Below are 17,530 nucleotides of genomic sequence, written 5' to 3'. Positions count from 1 at the left end.
AACACAAAAGACTTCTTCAGTCTTCACATAAGCTCACAGATGGAAATCTCTTGAGTGACAAATCATCCAAGAGATGCCTTCGTCTGATTGTGGGAAATGTTTTTCTCTGCTATATAGCTTCCACCCGAATAGCCAGACAAAAAAAAAAAATCAAAAATCCAAATGTGGACTGCATTACAGTGGATTATTCTGATTCCATAGACACTCACTGTAATTGGGAGCACTCCCGAACAAAATGCAGGGATGGTCCCCAGAGGTAGGGCCATTATGCCCATGTCTATGCAGCTCAGAAGTGGCTATAATCTTTCATCCAAAGCATGTGACATAAACACCCCCAGAGCCAAATTCTTCCACTAATGTAATCAGAGATCTTACACGGGTTTGTGCTGTAGCTGAATACAGTCCTACACATTTGCAGAAATGTACCTTTATATAGTTTGAAGTCATACATTTTTCATATATTCATTCTTACATGTATCGTCATCAGCATATTTTTCTGTATGAGTCCAAAAATATAGTCTTTACAGTAAGAGCATGTGGATTATATTGCTAAACATGACATTTCGAATACATAGAAATCAAATGTTGTGTATATGAAACAATTTGGAGATTGTTTATTTGAGTTATTAGGTGATTTGTTTAAAATCTCAACCTTCTCACATGCCAGGTTGGATTTGACAGAGCTGACCTACGTGTCTCTATTTATCTCAGCTCGTTTTATTCCGTGAGTTGCTCGTGGCTATCGTTTTGTTTCTGTGTGTGTGGATCGAGCAGGTCTGCGGGGTTTTGAATCTCACTCTGTGTTCTGTAGGAGACTGCTGACAGATGTCGACCTAACACGAGCCCCTGTCTGTGAAAGCTATAGTTTTATCCTGTAGCTCAGCACTGGTATCAACATTCTCCTGTAGCTTTGGGAGGTACTCATCTCTGTGCACGAAGTGATGTGCGTGTGTATATGTGTGTGTATATGTGCCTGCAGGCTTCCCAGCGACAGCATATGGACCGGTGGCGGCGGCGGCAGTAGCGGCAGCGCGTGGCTCAGGTAGGGGGGCCCGTGGAAGAGGCGGCTACTTGGCGTACCCACAGAGCACAGGGCCAGGTAAACGCTCTGTCCATGTTCTGTGTGGCTGCTGCTCTCTTCAACTTCTCCTGCTCTGCTTCTCCCCATAGACATTGTTCCCTCAGCCCCCAACACACTTGGCAACATTTTGAATTTAGGCTCACAATACATATTTAATCCAAAATATCTACATACACATCCTTTCAGACATAGCCCTAGCCGCTCTAGATCCCTCTAAAACATGAACCGGCAGCTTTAATTCCAATTCTCTCATCTGGAAGATTTTTAAGGGCTGATGACAAAGCACGACAAATTTTAATATGAATTCCGCTCATGTATGATAACATAGCCCTGTTTACTTTTAAGACAGTAAAAGTCTTCCCAGGAGGAAATTTCTGAAGCAAAACCTTAATGAAGAGGCGATCCGCGGTCTAAAACATCTGTACTCGAAGCTCTCAGGGTTTTAGCATTAATAAGAAATGGTTACACATGCAAGAAAATCTGATCTTAAAGCAGCTTAGGGCAAAATAAAAAGTATTTCCTTAATATCTTCTTCTCAGAGTATGTCTATAAATATTTTCAGATTCAAAAATTGAGAATATTGTAATCCATGAAGCTAGGTAATGAATTTCCAGTTTGTCTCTTATTATTATTATTATGTCTTATTAAACTACCTGAATGGACATTTTCCTTTGCCTCGTCCAGATATTTGTCATTTAGGTTAAACTAAGTTGCGTAATGTTTGGTCTAATGGTGGATTGTCTCTTAAAAGAAATAAATGAGGATAAAGCAGTGGAGTACAGTAATGGCAGTCATTTTTGCTCCCAGACACTTTTCTTACAACCTGATCATCAAAGCACCGTGAACCTCGGGTGGCTTTGTGATCACCGTTGTGTCGGTTCTTTACGAACGTCAGCTTATCCTGTGTTGCTCTATATCTGTAAATACAGACGTTTAATAGGGAAATTGGAAAGATTAGTCGGTGCTTTAGCTGCCTGCTTGTAGAGATCAACTTTAAGTACACACGCACTCGAGGAAAACGTTCTGACAGCACACACCCCATTCGCAAGCAGATGAATATCTGCCAAGAGATTTGTACCAAAAAAACAGGATGCAAGTTTCTTTCTGTCTTAAACAGCATTGATCAACTTGTCGGCTTCATTTAGACATCCTGTTTTTCCCCCACCCTTACAACTGTAGATCATTCAATAGCTGTCAATAATAGCTCCCCTGACTGAACACACAGCCTCCAGGCAGTGAGGAAAAACTGTCTTTCCTAATCAGACATACTATTTGAAGCTTGTTGGAGCAAATGTGTTTTAATTGTAACTCAGATGTTGCCTGGTTTGTGCAGTGGCTTACAGATATAAAGTCAGGAGACAATTGGTGTTTAATGACATGTGCTGTGATGTGAAATGCACACTATTGCACATGAACACACTGACAGCTACAGTACGGGTGCACACTACCTGCACGCACGCACACACGAATGCAGACAAGCAAGCTCACGCTCTTCTTCTCATTTGAACTTAATTCAAATCAACAGAGGGAACACTGGAAGCCAATCAGATGCTCTTTCTCTCACATCAAGCTATTTGATTTTGTATTTTGAAAACAAAGAACTTAACCAACAATTGCAATGAACATCACTAAGAAGCAGGAATGTTGATTTGGGGTTAGCAGCAGCCAGGAAGCAAGAGACGTGATGGCAGCTATTATGTACAGTTTAATTCTGACAGCTGCAAATGGAAGGGAGACAAGTAAATGATTATGAACAGGGGCGGAGGGGGAGGGGTGTCAGAGTGAAAAACAGTGACATCATGGGCCTGTTTTAGAGTACTTAAACAGCCACGAGACAGTTTAAGGAGAACTCTTCAGAAAAATGGCAGAATGTGTCTGAAAAGCAGAAAATGGAACAACAATAATAACAGCAGCAAAATGTGGAATATGAGCATAATTTGACTGAGCTCATAAAATGTCAGCAGATCTAAAACAGCTGTATTCTGTTTTATTGTTGCCATTTAGTATCCGCTCTGTTCTCGGGAGAAAAACTTAACAAATGCCTCTTGACGATCCAACGAGCGCAGCTCTCCATCTCGTGGCTTTGAGTCGCAAATGATTGATTAATGATTTATTAGAAGTCCTCAAGATGACGCCATTAACACGCAGCGTGGAATAATACATGGAGTGCTCGCCTCTCTGCGCAGACACAAACCAAACAGAGGACACAGGTTGTTTAGACTTGACCTTCCTCTCTGTGTGTGTCGTCTGGGAACGTTGCTGCATCTCCATCCCGTCGTAACGTTTAATTTGCAGCACGCTCGGCCCGGGGTGTCAGTCCAGGAATAGCAATGCTCTTGCTTTCATTTTTGCTAAATTCTCCATGTTTAGTGCAGACGTACATGTGGATTCCGTGTGCTTTGACTCCACCTACAGTTTCCATAGAGCACCACATATTATATATGTGCTTGTGGACTTTGACCCAAAAAGGAGAGAAGAATCGGCGATGATATTTCCCCTGAACCGGATGCCACAGGCTTTAAATAAAAGTAAAAATGCACACTTGATAATCACGAGATATAAGTGGAATGCTACAGGAAAGCTTTTTGTGTAGGTCGAGGCTTGTTTGGAGATTGGCAGCGATACACAAAGAGAGTGTTGTGAAAATGAGGAAGACATTTTCCATCAGTGACAGAGGGCACTTTCGCCTGACTCCCAGTGCTCAGCAGACAGAATGACAGCATGCTGACCTCTCTCTGTGCGACAGACCACTGCTGATGACAAGGTGTATTTTGGATGGCAGTGGCCTGATTCCTGCAGGAAACCATAGACACAGCTAAGTGGGCCTGTGCCACTTTTTCTTTGATCTATTACCATGTGTTTTATTGCTTAATCTTATTTTTTTTGCACTATATATTTTAACACTACTGCACTACCTTTCTTGCCTGTTTCCAGGCAATAAAAACTGCCAGTCAGGAGGGGGGGGAATAAAACACAGAGTTAACGGTTACTACTCAGACAGGCTAATAAAAAGCAAAAGCGGTGGTTGGTGTAATTCCAAATGGGTTTTTTTGCAAAAGGTTGGTGTTTGGTGTGCATTTGAAGAGGTGGGTTTTTTTGTTACTCTGATCCCCATCAGGTAGTATCTTGCACCTCTCAAGTGCAACAACGCTTGAGGGGGAGTCTTGATGTGTGTTTTTGGGGACGTTTGAGAAACTAGCTTCAGGCGAGAAGTAGATCAGAGAGATGTGGCTACTTGACAGAGTTTACCATTGCCTGGAGGTGGAAAGGTGCCAGCCCATACTTGGATTTTTAGGCTGGTATCAAGCTATGACTGGGTGCCAGTGGAGGTTTTAAAAGGCAGTCGTATTGTAGCAGTTGGAAAGGCTGAGCATCTGTATATTAAGGCTAGCATTGAGGAAATTACTTATTTGCCTGTATTTTAAACACGTACACTTTAACCTCTGCTGTGTATGTGAAGAACAAACCAGTAAATAGAGAAAAAGAGCCATTGTTGCCACAGTTATTGAGACCGACAGGTAGTTTATTGGGGAACTGAATGGTAAAAATTAGACATACATGTCAACAACAACCTGGCCATTGAAATGCATGCTGAGAACATCACTCTGAATATTATAAATGGATATCTAACAAATATAACACGTGGAGAAAGTTAGTAATTTAGCCATTCTTTTTAAGGTCTTCTTTCCTCCTCATTGCGGTATTCTTTCTCCATTTTAAAGTAGACTTATGTGAAATCTCCTGTGCGCTGTCAGATGAAAACTGAGAAAATGCAACTGATGCAGATGGTTCTGACAGTCCAGGGAACTTCAAAGGTCCCAGTGTACTCTGGTTGAGTGTTTTCCTGAGTCCCTCTGAGCTTTCTGAGAAGCTCAAATGTCAGTCTCAGATCTCGGCTCTACCTGCAGTGTACACAAAGCACATCTAACTGCATTTACAGGTCTGGGTACTTGCTATGTACAGTATGTCTGACTTGACTCAGGTGCTCGAAACTGAAATAGAGTGGCTGTGGCCAGCCCTATGAATAAATTGTGCTGCAGTATAAATTGCAGAGGTGGCCCTGCCAATTTTATTGGGATTTAGGATAGTCGTCACATCATTTAAAACCCATTCCTCCCCTCAGTTAGCTGCTCCTCTTCTTTGTTCTGATCTCACATTTTCTCATCTCACTTCTCCTTCCACCTCTTTTATTTCCCAGCGATTAAAAGAAAGGAAAAGTGACAGTCATTTCCAAGTTAAGATTATTATCAATTTCCTCCCAACAAGCTCTGTGATCTTCTGCAGTGCCTGAGAGGAGAGTAGGACTGGCTATGTGCACGAGGCTTAATCAGTCTGGCTCTTAGTGAGCATGGGTCCATTTGTCCCAGATGCTAATCTGCAGAGCTCAGCTCTGAGGCCAGAAGCACTTTACATGTATTTGCTGCAAAATAACATGAGCAGGCATGCCAAGCCCATCCTGCTCGGGTTTTTGTCTAAGGCCCAGGGAAAGATTTGACACATCGGGGAGGGCAAAGCGTCCCTTTGCACCTCCACCACAAAGCGGTGGTTCACAGCTGTGGGGAGCAGATGCTCTGAGGTTACAGGCACAGGCCTTCGGGGACATCACCGCTCTGCCCTCCAGGGGCTGCATACATAACACACTCTTCAAAGAAAACTTAATGCTAGGAAGGTATTTTGCTGTCAGTTCTGTGACTTCAGCTTAGAAATATAGTATGTGTTCGATATGATAGTGCATTATGTGGTTATTGCAGAACACTGCAGAATGCTTACTTTGCAAAAAGAAGCACATTGCATAGTTTTCTCCACACTGTGTGGCTACATGCTGTAGTGGTTTACATGCTCATGTGCAAATAAAAGGCTGCTGGTTTACTTCCGGTCAGAGACAAAAATCCCCTTAGAGTTGTGTTGGTAAGGGCATCCGGAGTAAAACTGCAAACTCAGACATGCGACCCTGCTGTGATGGCCCTTTGTGAACGAGGGAGCAGACAAAAGTAGCATCTGCAGTCTTTTCCACCCTAACAATAACACGTGAAATAAATGGATGTGAGATTTAGCAACCCATTAACGTACAATCTCTGAGTAAGCATTGCTCTAAGAGTCGGTTCCTCTTTGATTTATTCATATATTCTTCCCTCTGTGTCTAAATGACCATTAGACGTAGCCAGCATCTTGCTCAGATTTCACTCACAGAGAGTCTTAGATTTCTTCAGACCACTTAAGCCTGACCAGACATGTTTGAAAAAAATGTGTTTAGCCAAAAGGCCAGCGCTGTCAGCTCTGGGGCTGCTCACGATGGGATAATCTGCGCCGACTGTCGATAACTGAGCGCCCTTTCTCAGTCCCAACCAGACCCGATCCCTCACAGGTTAAAATCTGCATTAAAATCATTTAGCATGGCCTGTCTGGGCTTTGCTGCTGCAAATTATTGCGAGCAGATTTCTTTCTCTGTTGCACGTTGTTTTGCCCGTGATTCTGCGCTCACACTTTCTCTTGGCGCTTGGCACTTTCCACAAGTCGTTCCCCAAGGTAAATCCATATCTCTGTTGAGTTTGCCCGTTACGGGAACGAGTGGCAAGAAAAGGCAAGAGCAGGCATAAAATGAAAAGTAAAGAAAACAGAGGCCTCAGTTTGGGTGAGTAAATGCAAGAAGAAATCATCTGTTAAAATTCATTAGCCAAGCTTCTCTGAACACAAAATGACAAGACATTAAATATGTATTATTTATGAAATGTCTGTGCTCTCTGAAAAGGGTGTCTAGTGCTGTTAATTACTCAGCCATTCATTCAGAAAAGATTATTTCAAATGGAAAGTGAAAGCAAGGCTAGACAGCAAAAGAGCTGTTAGTTTCTTTCACGCTATTTTTAAATGACATTGGTGAAAATGGAAAAGCTAATTATGGTAGCTCTAAAATTCAAAGCTAATTTGAGAAGCAGCATGTCAGGTTTATTGACATCTTCTGCAGAGTGATGTGGTTTGATGGCCACCGAGGAATCTTGCTGGCGCCGCAAGGGAAAGGGAGGAGTGGCTGCATGAAAATTTCTATTTGCAGAACTTGGTGATAGATTTTTATATTCCCCGATGCCTGGTATTTGTTGACTGCGTAAATAACAGATATGTTCATGTATATTCAAAGCTTCTTGCACATGAAGAGTCAATATTTTGGTGACGATCAGAATTCCAAACAGGCCTTGTAGCGAACCCTTGCACATTAGAAGATGTGGACAAAGTGTTTTCCTCTGGTTTTAAAATGAGAATGATCCCAAACTCGACAAAGACTCCTGGTAAACCTTTTCACATCCTGAAGACCCACGAGGCCATATTTTATCATCAGTCTGATTATGGGGTTCTTTTATTTTCCAACTTGTGGGAAAAAAAAGAAGACTACTTTCAAGGTTTGTGATTCCTCCTTAAAGGCAGTCACCTGGCAAAGTGGGACTGAGAACAGGGCATTTATCCACTTAAAGAGAGCCACCCCAATGATGTCAGTAACAGATGACTGCAAGACACTCCCCTCTCTATCGCCTCACAGCCGGTTTTGGTCACTGAGGGCAGAAGGGAAGGAGGGTGGGGGCAGGGGAGATAATTATCAGTATAAATGAAGCCCTGCGAACGATTCGCACTGCTGGGTCCCCTGATATAGTCTCCAAGGCAACCTCAACACGCTCATTTGTTTTGTAGATGAGTAATTACATCCAATTAGTGGCCAGTGGAAAAAAGGAGTCCAAGAAAGGCCCATTGTTCTGGATAGATTGTGTGAATATTAATAGTGGGACGGTCTGAGGCACAGCGATATGATCGGTGATACTCATGCAGCTGTGGGCACACTCTGCCCATTCTCGTCCTGCATAACAGATCAGATAGCCACTGATGAAAATATATGGCTTTGCGAGTGTGGGCCTGCATGTTTGTGTCTCTGTTGTGCTCCTGTGCCAAACAAAGCCAGTTTCCTACCTGAGCCTCCCTCACCAACAGCGAGCTCTAAATGTTTCAGATTTTATTTGCCACTATTTGCAGTGCCTTATTCCCTTATTTTTCTCTAACCGAGCCCTGCCCAGTTTGTGGTAATTGATACTTTTAAAGGCTAAATTGCTAGATTGGTGTTTATTGTCCTTGGCATGTGTTTGGTTTTTTTCTTCTTCTTTTTTAATGAGTGATAAACTGTATGGATCTGCATCTGATCCTCAACCCCGTTGATTGTTGTATGTTTTTTGGCCTGTTGTGTTGCAGTTTTCCATTTATTGTTGTTGTGAGCTTCTTTTAGTATCATCCAACATCATTTTAAGACCTCTGGCTGCAACTGGTGGTTGCAGTTGTCACGTTTGAACAATTTTTCTTCCCAGTGGGCAAAAAAAGTCTTCTGTTCACATAAAACTTTAGTTTTCTGGGTAAGCAGAAAGTTGTTTAGAAAAACACAAAGGGTCTCACCGGGTTGGAACCTCACCTCAAATTAAAGGCTTCTCGTTATTTTTCATGTCAACCCTGGCCACAGGTTTAAAGATGCACCCACTTCAGCTGATTGCTTTTAACACTATTTTTGCTTCAGTAGCCCTAATACCGTAGTTTAATGTCAGTTTTGTCTAAACAATAATAACAGTAATTATCAACCTAAATCCAGCAAATCACCTACATCTACTCGAGAGTGTGCATGTCATCTACACCTTCCTAATCCTGCTACTTCACAAGATCACACTGATTACAATATGGTTCATTTTCAGCTGCCTTTATTGTCGGTTTTATATCGTATGAAAGTGACTTTGTTTTTTTATTGTACACTCACAAGGCGAGTTTGCACCATTTTAAACTGGTGATATATTTGGAATGGATTCCTTATGAATCCCTAATAACGTGGTTTGTGCTATTGTCAATGTTTTTCCCCATTATAATTATTCCATTGATCCAGCTTTTCCTCATTAGCAAGGCCAATCAATTTTCAGTGACATTTTTCTAAGTGAAGTAAATGGAATGATTGCTTCTTGAGCTTTGTTCAATGTGTCAGGCATTATGTGACGTACGTGGGAAGCCTGCCCTATTTGGAGCCTATAATTTGATGAGTGGGCAGACAGCCCACAAGTGGTGAGATCAGAGTGCTAAAAAGCATTGGCGGGGAGAAACATGGCTGGTGCTTACTTTCCATTTGGCAGAAGTGGACTGTCTCACTCTGAATGGGTAGAGGTGAAGTGGCTTTGAATGGCTATTCGCTCCAGGACCCAAATAAAAAAACAAACACACAGCAGGGGAAACCCAGCATGGAAAAGCCGGTGTCACCAATCTCAGTCCCTCCTGAGTAGATTAACTCTCTTATCAAAGAGGTGTGAGAAGGAGCAGTTTCTTTTAATTGCACTCTTTATATGAGCAGCTTGCCACAGATTAAGAGAACAAGCAATAAATGTCAGCACGACTTATTGCTGAATGACATTTTCTAAACTGTTGATAATCCACCATCTGTGTCAAAGAAAGAATTCGAAGAGGCCAATCTGAGACGTGCTCAGAGTACTTAGTACACTTGAGAATTCTTATCATCAATAAACATGAACGTGTCTGTATCTCATTCACATAAAAAGCTTATCAGTTTTTATTGGTCCAAAAAAAACGAGGGGTTTAAATTAATTATCGATCAGTGCGCTTCTGTGTTTCTTTTCATTTAAATGACAAAAGCTTCCTTCAGGTACGTCAAGTAAGAACTGTCGGTTTGAAATGAGAAATGTATTGACCTGCTTTGACCTGATTCTTAGATATATATATTTTTTTTTTAGCTCACTCATTAATGCTTGCAAACAAACACCGGGACAGGTCAATTATGCAAAGCTGTGGCCTTACTGTGTATTTTGTATTTATTGCTTTTGGTCCATTTCAATTAAGTTAATGAGCAGTTTTTAATTATGTCCTTTCATGGAATTATTTTATACGTCCATTATTTTCGAGTTAGTGTATATACAATATAGCTGAACATAGCAAACACGGACCATATGCCAGGGGGTCTGGCCACATGGCAGGAGCTGCTGGGGAGGGAGGGCAGGGAGGGCCAACTAAAGCAGACAAAATATAAGGATGTGACCTTAAAATGGTGTAAAACACCATCGAGCTATGCTTATCAATCTGGACACTTTGACTATGACAATGAACAAGTTGATTTCCACAATGATGGAGTCCCCTCCCCTCCCCCTCCCCACCCTATACTGTATCTCCCAGGCCTCCCCGATTATGGGTTTTACTCTGCGCCCAGTGACCAGAGGGGGGGGCCCTGCTCCTTTGCTGACTATGGCTCCCTGGGGCCCCAAGCGGCTCAGATGCTGCACAGTGAGCATGCCACCTCCGCCTGCAACTCCCCCCTACAGCACCTACACAGCCCGGATCAATTTAAGAACCCAGGTTTGTATCTGAGCATCTATCTCATCCACATTTTGGACTTTTCAGTTTGATTCATGACATTTTTCCATGCAGATGATCTAATCTTTTTTATACACATATACATATTTTCTCTTACTTTTGTTGAGGAAAAAAAATCCCTTTGAAAAATGATGATTAAAAAATGTCTTGCTGACAAAGTAGTATTGCATGTTCTTCCTCCTTTTTTTTCTCCAGTTTTTAATGTAGATCTTTTGTTCCTTTGTGAAGTTATGTTCCAGCCCCTGCTTGCACATAAGGGGGTCGACATATACAGAATGTAATCCTTCATTTGCATGTGAACCAAATAACTACTGATGATGTCTGAGAGTACACTGGCCACTCTGACAGAGCTCAGGTTTATGTTAATTTGGAACAGCAAAGGAGAGAGCAAGTGTGGGAGTGAGTGCCATTTTTTTTCAGTCGAGCCCTTTAGGAATTCTTAGTGTAAGAGTGATTGCCGTATTATTAGTGTGTGAAATTGGTAGAAATGCTGTACAGTGTTGAACACTTAATAGACAACTTTTTTGCATAATACAGCCATTATTCCGCAACACAAGCACATTTTCTTCTTCTGTGCTTTTTTTCTGATCTTCTCTCTTATGTAATCATAGCTGTTAAAAAGCAAGGGATGAGACTAAGTCAAATGGAGTTCATGTTGTGATTTCAGAAACTGCGAGCTTTATGCAGATAAATTAAATATAATTTCAACCTGATATTTTTTGTTTGAGAGCAGACAGGAATTTTTAATATATGCTGACTTTTAAAATAAAAGTGTTTATGTCAAAGGCGTGTCGTGGTGATGGCGGTCTTCTGACTGTGTTTTTACAGACTTGATGTCCCAACAGTGTTTCTTTCATTAAATTCCTGCTTAGTGGAATACCGTCATGAGATCATGGGAACCCAGTGTAGAATCATCCAATCAACCACCACTCTGGCTGTCTTTCCACCCAACAGTATAACTGTTTAAAAAAAAAAAAAAGACAAATATACATATAGAAAGCAAAGCGATTTGTCCTGTCAGTCTTTTTGGGCTGAGGGCATGAGTGCGGGCAAGATTTTTCCCCCTAATGGTTAAAGTGTTGGCCAGCTGCCCCCGGCAGATGTTGGCATTTACTACAGGCTGTCTGTGTAACCTTTAGTACAGCTAGCAGACAAAAAAATGCACAAGACGAGCCTTTTAAAGACAACAAATTACAGAGATGTAACTTTGTGGAGTTGTAAAGGAATTGTTGGTGGCTTTTGTGATAATACTTGTGCACATGAGGCAGCAACATCAGCACTAACTGTTTGAGAAAACACTTTTCTTCTTATAGATTTGCTAAGCAACACAGACAGTTTGATGGGATAAACATCTATATAGCAGGGGGAAAGAGCTGATTTCTTCCCATCACTGCAAGTACACATCAATCGCCCTTGTCTGTCGATTGTGAGGCTAAGTGACGTGCTGATTTATAGTATTTGATAGGCGATTTGGAGCAGTTAAGTAAAGAGTAAAGAGGTGTTTTGGTCAAAAGTCATGTTGCCTCAGCTCTTTAGCAGCACCTAATGAATATGTGTCTGCTGCACGCATGGCCCCTGAAATATTCTATGAGTTGTTGAAGCTGAAGCTTGTCTCACCTGAGAGGGCACGTTCAAATCCTGAGTGAGTCAGCGTAGCTTAATTCCGTCATAGCACGTGGGCGTTGTTTGTGGAATAGACTTGGAATCTGCAGCCAACCTTGAGCCTATGTGAAATTCAGAGACATTTAGTTGTGGGTGTTTTGAAGGAGATAAAATTAAATCAGAATGTTTGACAAAAATGTAATTGACAAGTTTACAAAAACATCCGGAGATGGCAACTCCCACCAAGTGCAAGTGCTACCATCGTCATAGGACGTAAAAAAAAAATGATAATAAAAAAATAATAAAAATCTCTCTCCATGCTTTTTCATGAGATATATTTTTCAATATGGTTTCTTAAAATTTTATTTCAAGGTCAACTTTGACCTTGGTGCTAACAATGAAGGTCAAGGTCAAATGCTTAGCCAACCTAGGTACTCATGTCCTCCGAGGCCTAGTATACTGTTCTAAAATTTGAAGACAATCCATAAAAAAAATTGTGGGTAATATAAAGGGTTTAAAAAAATTTTTTACATTTAGTGTGACCTTAACCTTAAACCAATTTTCATTAAAATTGTTATTTTAATTGTTATTGGTATCTACCGTCCCACAACATTTGAAAATGATATCTTGAAAACTTTAAGATTGCTAACAAGCAGACAGACAAACGAACAGAACCGATTAAAAGCTTCCTCCCTTCAAAGGGCAGAAAATTAGATTTAAAGATATGAATTCTTTAAATAACTGATCGTATCTGTTACAAACACAAGTTCGATCATTTTTCTCTCCAATCTTTTTTTTTGTCTTTATGAAAAAAGGATGTATATTCCAGATAATAACAGAAAAATGTGTTACAGTGGAGTCTGGCGTTCTTTTGGCTAAATGCACAAACCACTGCAGCCTCTACATCAAAAAATTACTTTCACTGACAGAGGGGTGAGCTGCACTCCAATAAAAATCACCAGTTATAGGAAATGAGGATTGCCATTTCAACTGGAAAAAAAAATCCTTAATTATATAATAAGCCAGCCTACTGGGGGCTGTGTGGGCAAGATAAGCGCACTAGCAACTCTCCGTTTAAAGTCCTTACAGTTACAGCAGTGTCAACTCCACTAGATATATGTTTAGTGAGATGGCTTCATTTTCCTAGAGTGCCACACATAAATATCTGAAGCATGCTTTGAGGTGCTTCCAGTGAACCTAACCTGTCTGTTGCGGCTTTGATAGATGGAGCGGTGATACGTTAAACAAGGTGACAATGATAGTTAGTTTACCATGTGTGTGTGTGTGCGTGTCTCCATCAGCGCGTTGGAGCCACAGCAGTCACACTGTGTCTTTTTCCATGCTCTACAAAGACCTCCTCTCAGGCATCACAGGGTTCATGAGCTAATATATATACACAAGATGGAGCATTTTCTGTGGTCAGAGGATTTTTCTTTTTAATGCAGTTGCACAGTTTTTTTTTTTCACAGTTTGTCTGTGAATAAGGGTGAGATGGAGGGTTATGCGAAGCTGACAGCAAAGGAGATTGCTGTTAAGAGATCACTGCATTTTTCTTTCTCCCCGGCTGTTTTTCCTTGTATTGCTAGTGTTATTGGCCTTTAGCAGGCATATGGATTTTCAAAAGGCATTTTATTATACTGAGTTGCTCTTACTCACAGGGCAAAAGGTGGTAAGTCATGTACAGTATTTCTTTTTTATCCCCCACCCTACAAGTTTGGACCTGCCGACGAACTCGGGTCAGGCTTTTATATTTCCTCCGTTTCCCTCCTTCTCTTGCCTGACATACCCATTTTATTTTATGCTGGAAGTTACTCTTGCAGACTAAAAAGTTGAAAAGTGCTAAATATTATATGATTTTGTTTTTTGTTTTTGTTTTTTGGGGTGGGGGGGTATACCTAATGAATCATATAAGAAAATAGAAGGTAGTATTTCAAATTCTGGGCCTCAGAATGCTCACCAAAAATTTCAGATCCTCATAATCCTTTGTTCCTCTACTTATGCTACAGCCGATGTCGCTGTACAAGTACTCCTTCACATTATGCATGTCAACATTTACACTGCAACCTTACTAGTTTATTAGCATGATGGAAGTATTTTTAGCAACGTGCCTGTTTTGTGTTGTGCATGACTATACAAAGTGAATGTTATTCCCGTGCATAATACACGCAGCATGTAGATTATATTTAGATATACTCATACTGGATTCACCCCTAATTTTGCTTGTTTGGTATGAAATTAAGCCAAAATCCTGCACCATTTTTCAGTCGATTACAAATTAAATTGAACGCGCAGTATCAAATACAGTAACCTGTAATATGAGCAAGCCCTTCAAGACAAACGTATGAATCCAGTAATGCGTTCTTTTGATTTCAATTTGCCCATTGAGTCACAAGAGTAAGGATATACTGATCTTTGTTGGGGGTTTCTGAGCTGCTCCGCTCCTCGCTGTGTTTGTATGCAGGTGCCAACCCGTCAAGGCCCGGAGGTTTCCCCGGCGCTAATAGTCCAGGGCCTGTGGCTGACCTATATGGACCTAGCAGCCAGGATTCAGCTGTGGGCAACTACATCAGTGCTGCTAGCCCTCAGCCTGGCTCTGGCTTTGGCCCCAGCATCACAGTAAGTACTAAAATTCTGACTGCACCTCCTGCTTCTTCTTCTGCACTAAAATTAGACGTTAAAAAAAAATGCAAATGGGCTTCAATTGCAACATTCCGTAAAGCAGCTCAGTGTTTGCATAAAAAGTAGCATTTATTCTTTTACTGAATTGACTAAAAGTAATCACTGCCAGCCTCTTAGAAAATATCCAGGGAAGCATTTTTGCTGTCAGGTTCAGGGCTCCCATAATAATGTAGTACATCAGTGTTAAACCCCATCGCAGCTCTGTAAGTTATCTGTGTCAAAAGCAAATGTTTTTCCCCTCTAGCTGTTGCACAAATCACCTCACTTCAGATCCTGCATCACCTGCCCAGAACAAATTTCTTTTATTTTTAGAACCCCATCTGTCCCAGAGCTGGAGTTCACTCCATCGCTAGGACGACGCTCCCACACAGGTTTTTGTGTCTCCCAGTGCCCTTGTCCAGTTAGGCTTGCTCGGCCACATGCTGTTGCACTTTCTTTTCTCTCTGATCGGTTAGCAGCTGGTCGCCAAGTCAGTGCGTAAGTGTTAGGACTACAAAGGCCAGAAGAGGTGATGGTAATAAAGAGAATATTGTGAGGGATTTCCCCATCAGAGTGCTAATAATCCCACCTTCCTTTGAAGGTGAAGAAAAAGACATTAAAATTCTGCTCTCAAGCTCCGTGTTCTCTGTGAACCGATCTATTATCATAAGTGTTGGAGAGATCATCTTAAAGCCAGTAGGAACATCTTTACTTCTAAAAGGAACTCTAAGAAGAAGGTTTAGCCATTCAGATTCATTCCTCTTTTTTCCCGTGTTTTCCCAACATTGCAGCAGTTTGAGTCTATGCAGGGTGGAAACCTAGCAAGAGCTAGTTTACTAAAGACATGTGTAATGGCTTAACAAGGATTATTTCTACATTCAAAGTAAATGAGACTTAGCAGTCAGTTCCCATCATAAACTACTCCCTCTCTGTTTTTTAGCATTCCTAAGACAGTTTTCTGAGAGCAGCCAAAGACTGAATGAGCCAAAGTAAAATCTGATGTACTTAGCTTATTTACTGTCAATAAAGGAAAAGGCTCAAACGCCACGAAAGAAGACCCAATCAGCACTTTGTTTACTCGTACGTTAGTCTACCTTCGACCTCGCCGAGTAATTAAATTTTTTTACCGTGTGAATTTTCTGTGCAGCAGGATTTCAGTTCACATCGGAGCATGTTTGTGCTGCTTTACATGACTGAACTGAGTGACACAGTGTAAACTATAAAAATAACACCTGCTTTCTGGAACAAGCTCATTAATGCATGGCCTAACTGAGACGGAATAACGACAAGCCCATTAGTACAGCGAGCGAGTGCCGAAAAGACTACAGGGTGAAGACGCTCGTTCCAAACTTTATAGTCCACATCATTAACTTGAATTTCATGCTACAGTAAACAGATATTTATCTATTTATTTATTTAGGTGATCCTCTGGTTGTGGTATTTTGTGGTGCTTTTTTCTTTTTTTTAAATCTAAGCCTTTGTGGCAAACTGTGGCTTATGCTGCATTCTGAAATCACACATTTTCTGAGAAGTACCAGATCTGAGATTTATCACGTTGTGCGCTTGAATCAGTTGAACTAAGTGCGGCGGTTTAGCGAAGATGTCGTGAATGTGACGCTTGCAATATACGGCTGTAATGCCTTGTTGCTATTGGATAGTGTCACAAATGTACAAAACAGGTAAAAGAGGTCGTTTAGATGTTTGCAGCCGTGCGTAATTGATTTATGATATCCATGCAAAGCAGAGCTTAAGAGAAAAAAAAACCCCAACATTTTAAAGCCTTTTTCCTCCCTGAGCAAAGCCCCTATTATTAATTGTTTTAGGTCCACTGGCTATCTGCTTTAATCTGGTCTCAGTGTAGGAAGCAAAATATTTGCTATGAAACACCACGCTGGCTCATTTTCAAGGCAGATTTACCGGCAGATAGTTCACAGATGGAAATGAGGCCATTTGTTACAATTATTTTCCATTTGTTGCAACAGTTTGTAGCCATAGTTTATTACTGAGTTAGAGAATAGAACAAGTCTTTCAACCCCCCCACCCCAAAAAAACCAAAAAATTCTGAAGAGATGAGATTAATATTGAAGCAGCAAAGTGCAGCTGATTTATGAAAGAGGTGGGTGAAGAATACGCGGTGTATTTTACCAACATTATTCAAGCCGGGCCTTCTGATTCCCTTACAGAGAGTCAGTTTTTGCCCATAATGCTACTAGACTAAATCACCACTTCAGAATCACAGCGAATCAATAAAGGAGAGGTGATGCAGCAGGCCTCTGACTTCCTGCTCCAGCCAAGATGATCTCTCTATTCAGAACATTAAAATAGGAAATGATTCAGAACTAAAATTCGCTTCATAATTTACTTTACCGAGGACGCCGTTGAACCGAGCGCATATAAGATCGTCATATCTCAGGAGCTCACGGATGACTTCAGATTCACCGATTTGTCCTTCTGTCTCACGCTCCACTGATTTTATTAATCCCTTTAGCCAGTACGAAAACAGCTACTGCGAAGAAGCTTTAATGAACTTAACTGTTTTTTTATGCAAGACAATTAGAGCGCAATTAGCTGATTGAGGTGATAAAGACAAGCAAGCGCTGCTGAAAGTGCTTCTCTCCTTTTCACTGTTGTGTTTGAATCCAATCATTTTTTACAGACCTGTCAGTAGGAAAGCTCACAGTGTCCTGATAAGTGAGCCTCAGTAATAAAAGCCATTCAATAGTCAGAAGCACACTGATCTTACTGAAGGCTGTTTATGATCCTATTCTCGGCATTCTTTCAGATGAAATCACTTGTGTATGT

General features: G+C 41.1%; 1 protein-coding gene across 7 annotated transcripts in view; it reads left to right on the top strand.

Annotated features, from left to right (window-relative positions):
- msi2b (musashi RNA-binding protein 2b) overlaps positions 1–17,530 on the top strand; it is a 257,841-nt gene that overhangs the window by 232,644 nt on the left and 7,667 nt on the right. For 2 of the 7 annotated variants that reach the window (XM_035911471.2, XM_006799513.3), the window contains exons 11-13: positions 980–1,099; positions 10,271–10,450; positions 14,532–14,686. In XM_035911471.2, the coding sequence (XP_035767364.1) occupies positions 980–1,099; positions 10,271–10,450; positions 14,532–14,686 (455 nt within the window). The remainder of the gene's footprint in view (positions 1–979; positions 1,100–10,270; positions 10,451–14,531; positions 14,687–17,530) is intronic. The other 5 variants (XM_006799515.3, XM_035911472.2, XM_006799517.3 and 2 more) reach the window with 5 other exon arrangements.

This window comes from Neolamprologus brichardi, chromosome 10 (genome assembly GCF_056152115.1).
Source record: "Neolamprologus brichardi isolate AB-2024 chromosome 10, ASM5615211v1, whole genome shotgun sequence".
Lineage (NCBI taxonomy): Eukaryota > Metazoa > Chordata > Actinopteri > Cichliformes > Cichlidae > Neolamprologus > Neolamprologus brichardi.
The sequence above is the reverse complement of the archived record's forward strand: the minus strand, read 5'-3'. Positions and strand labels throughout refer to the sequence as shown.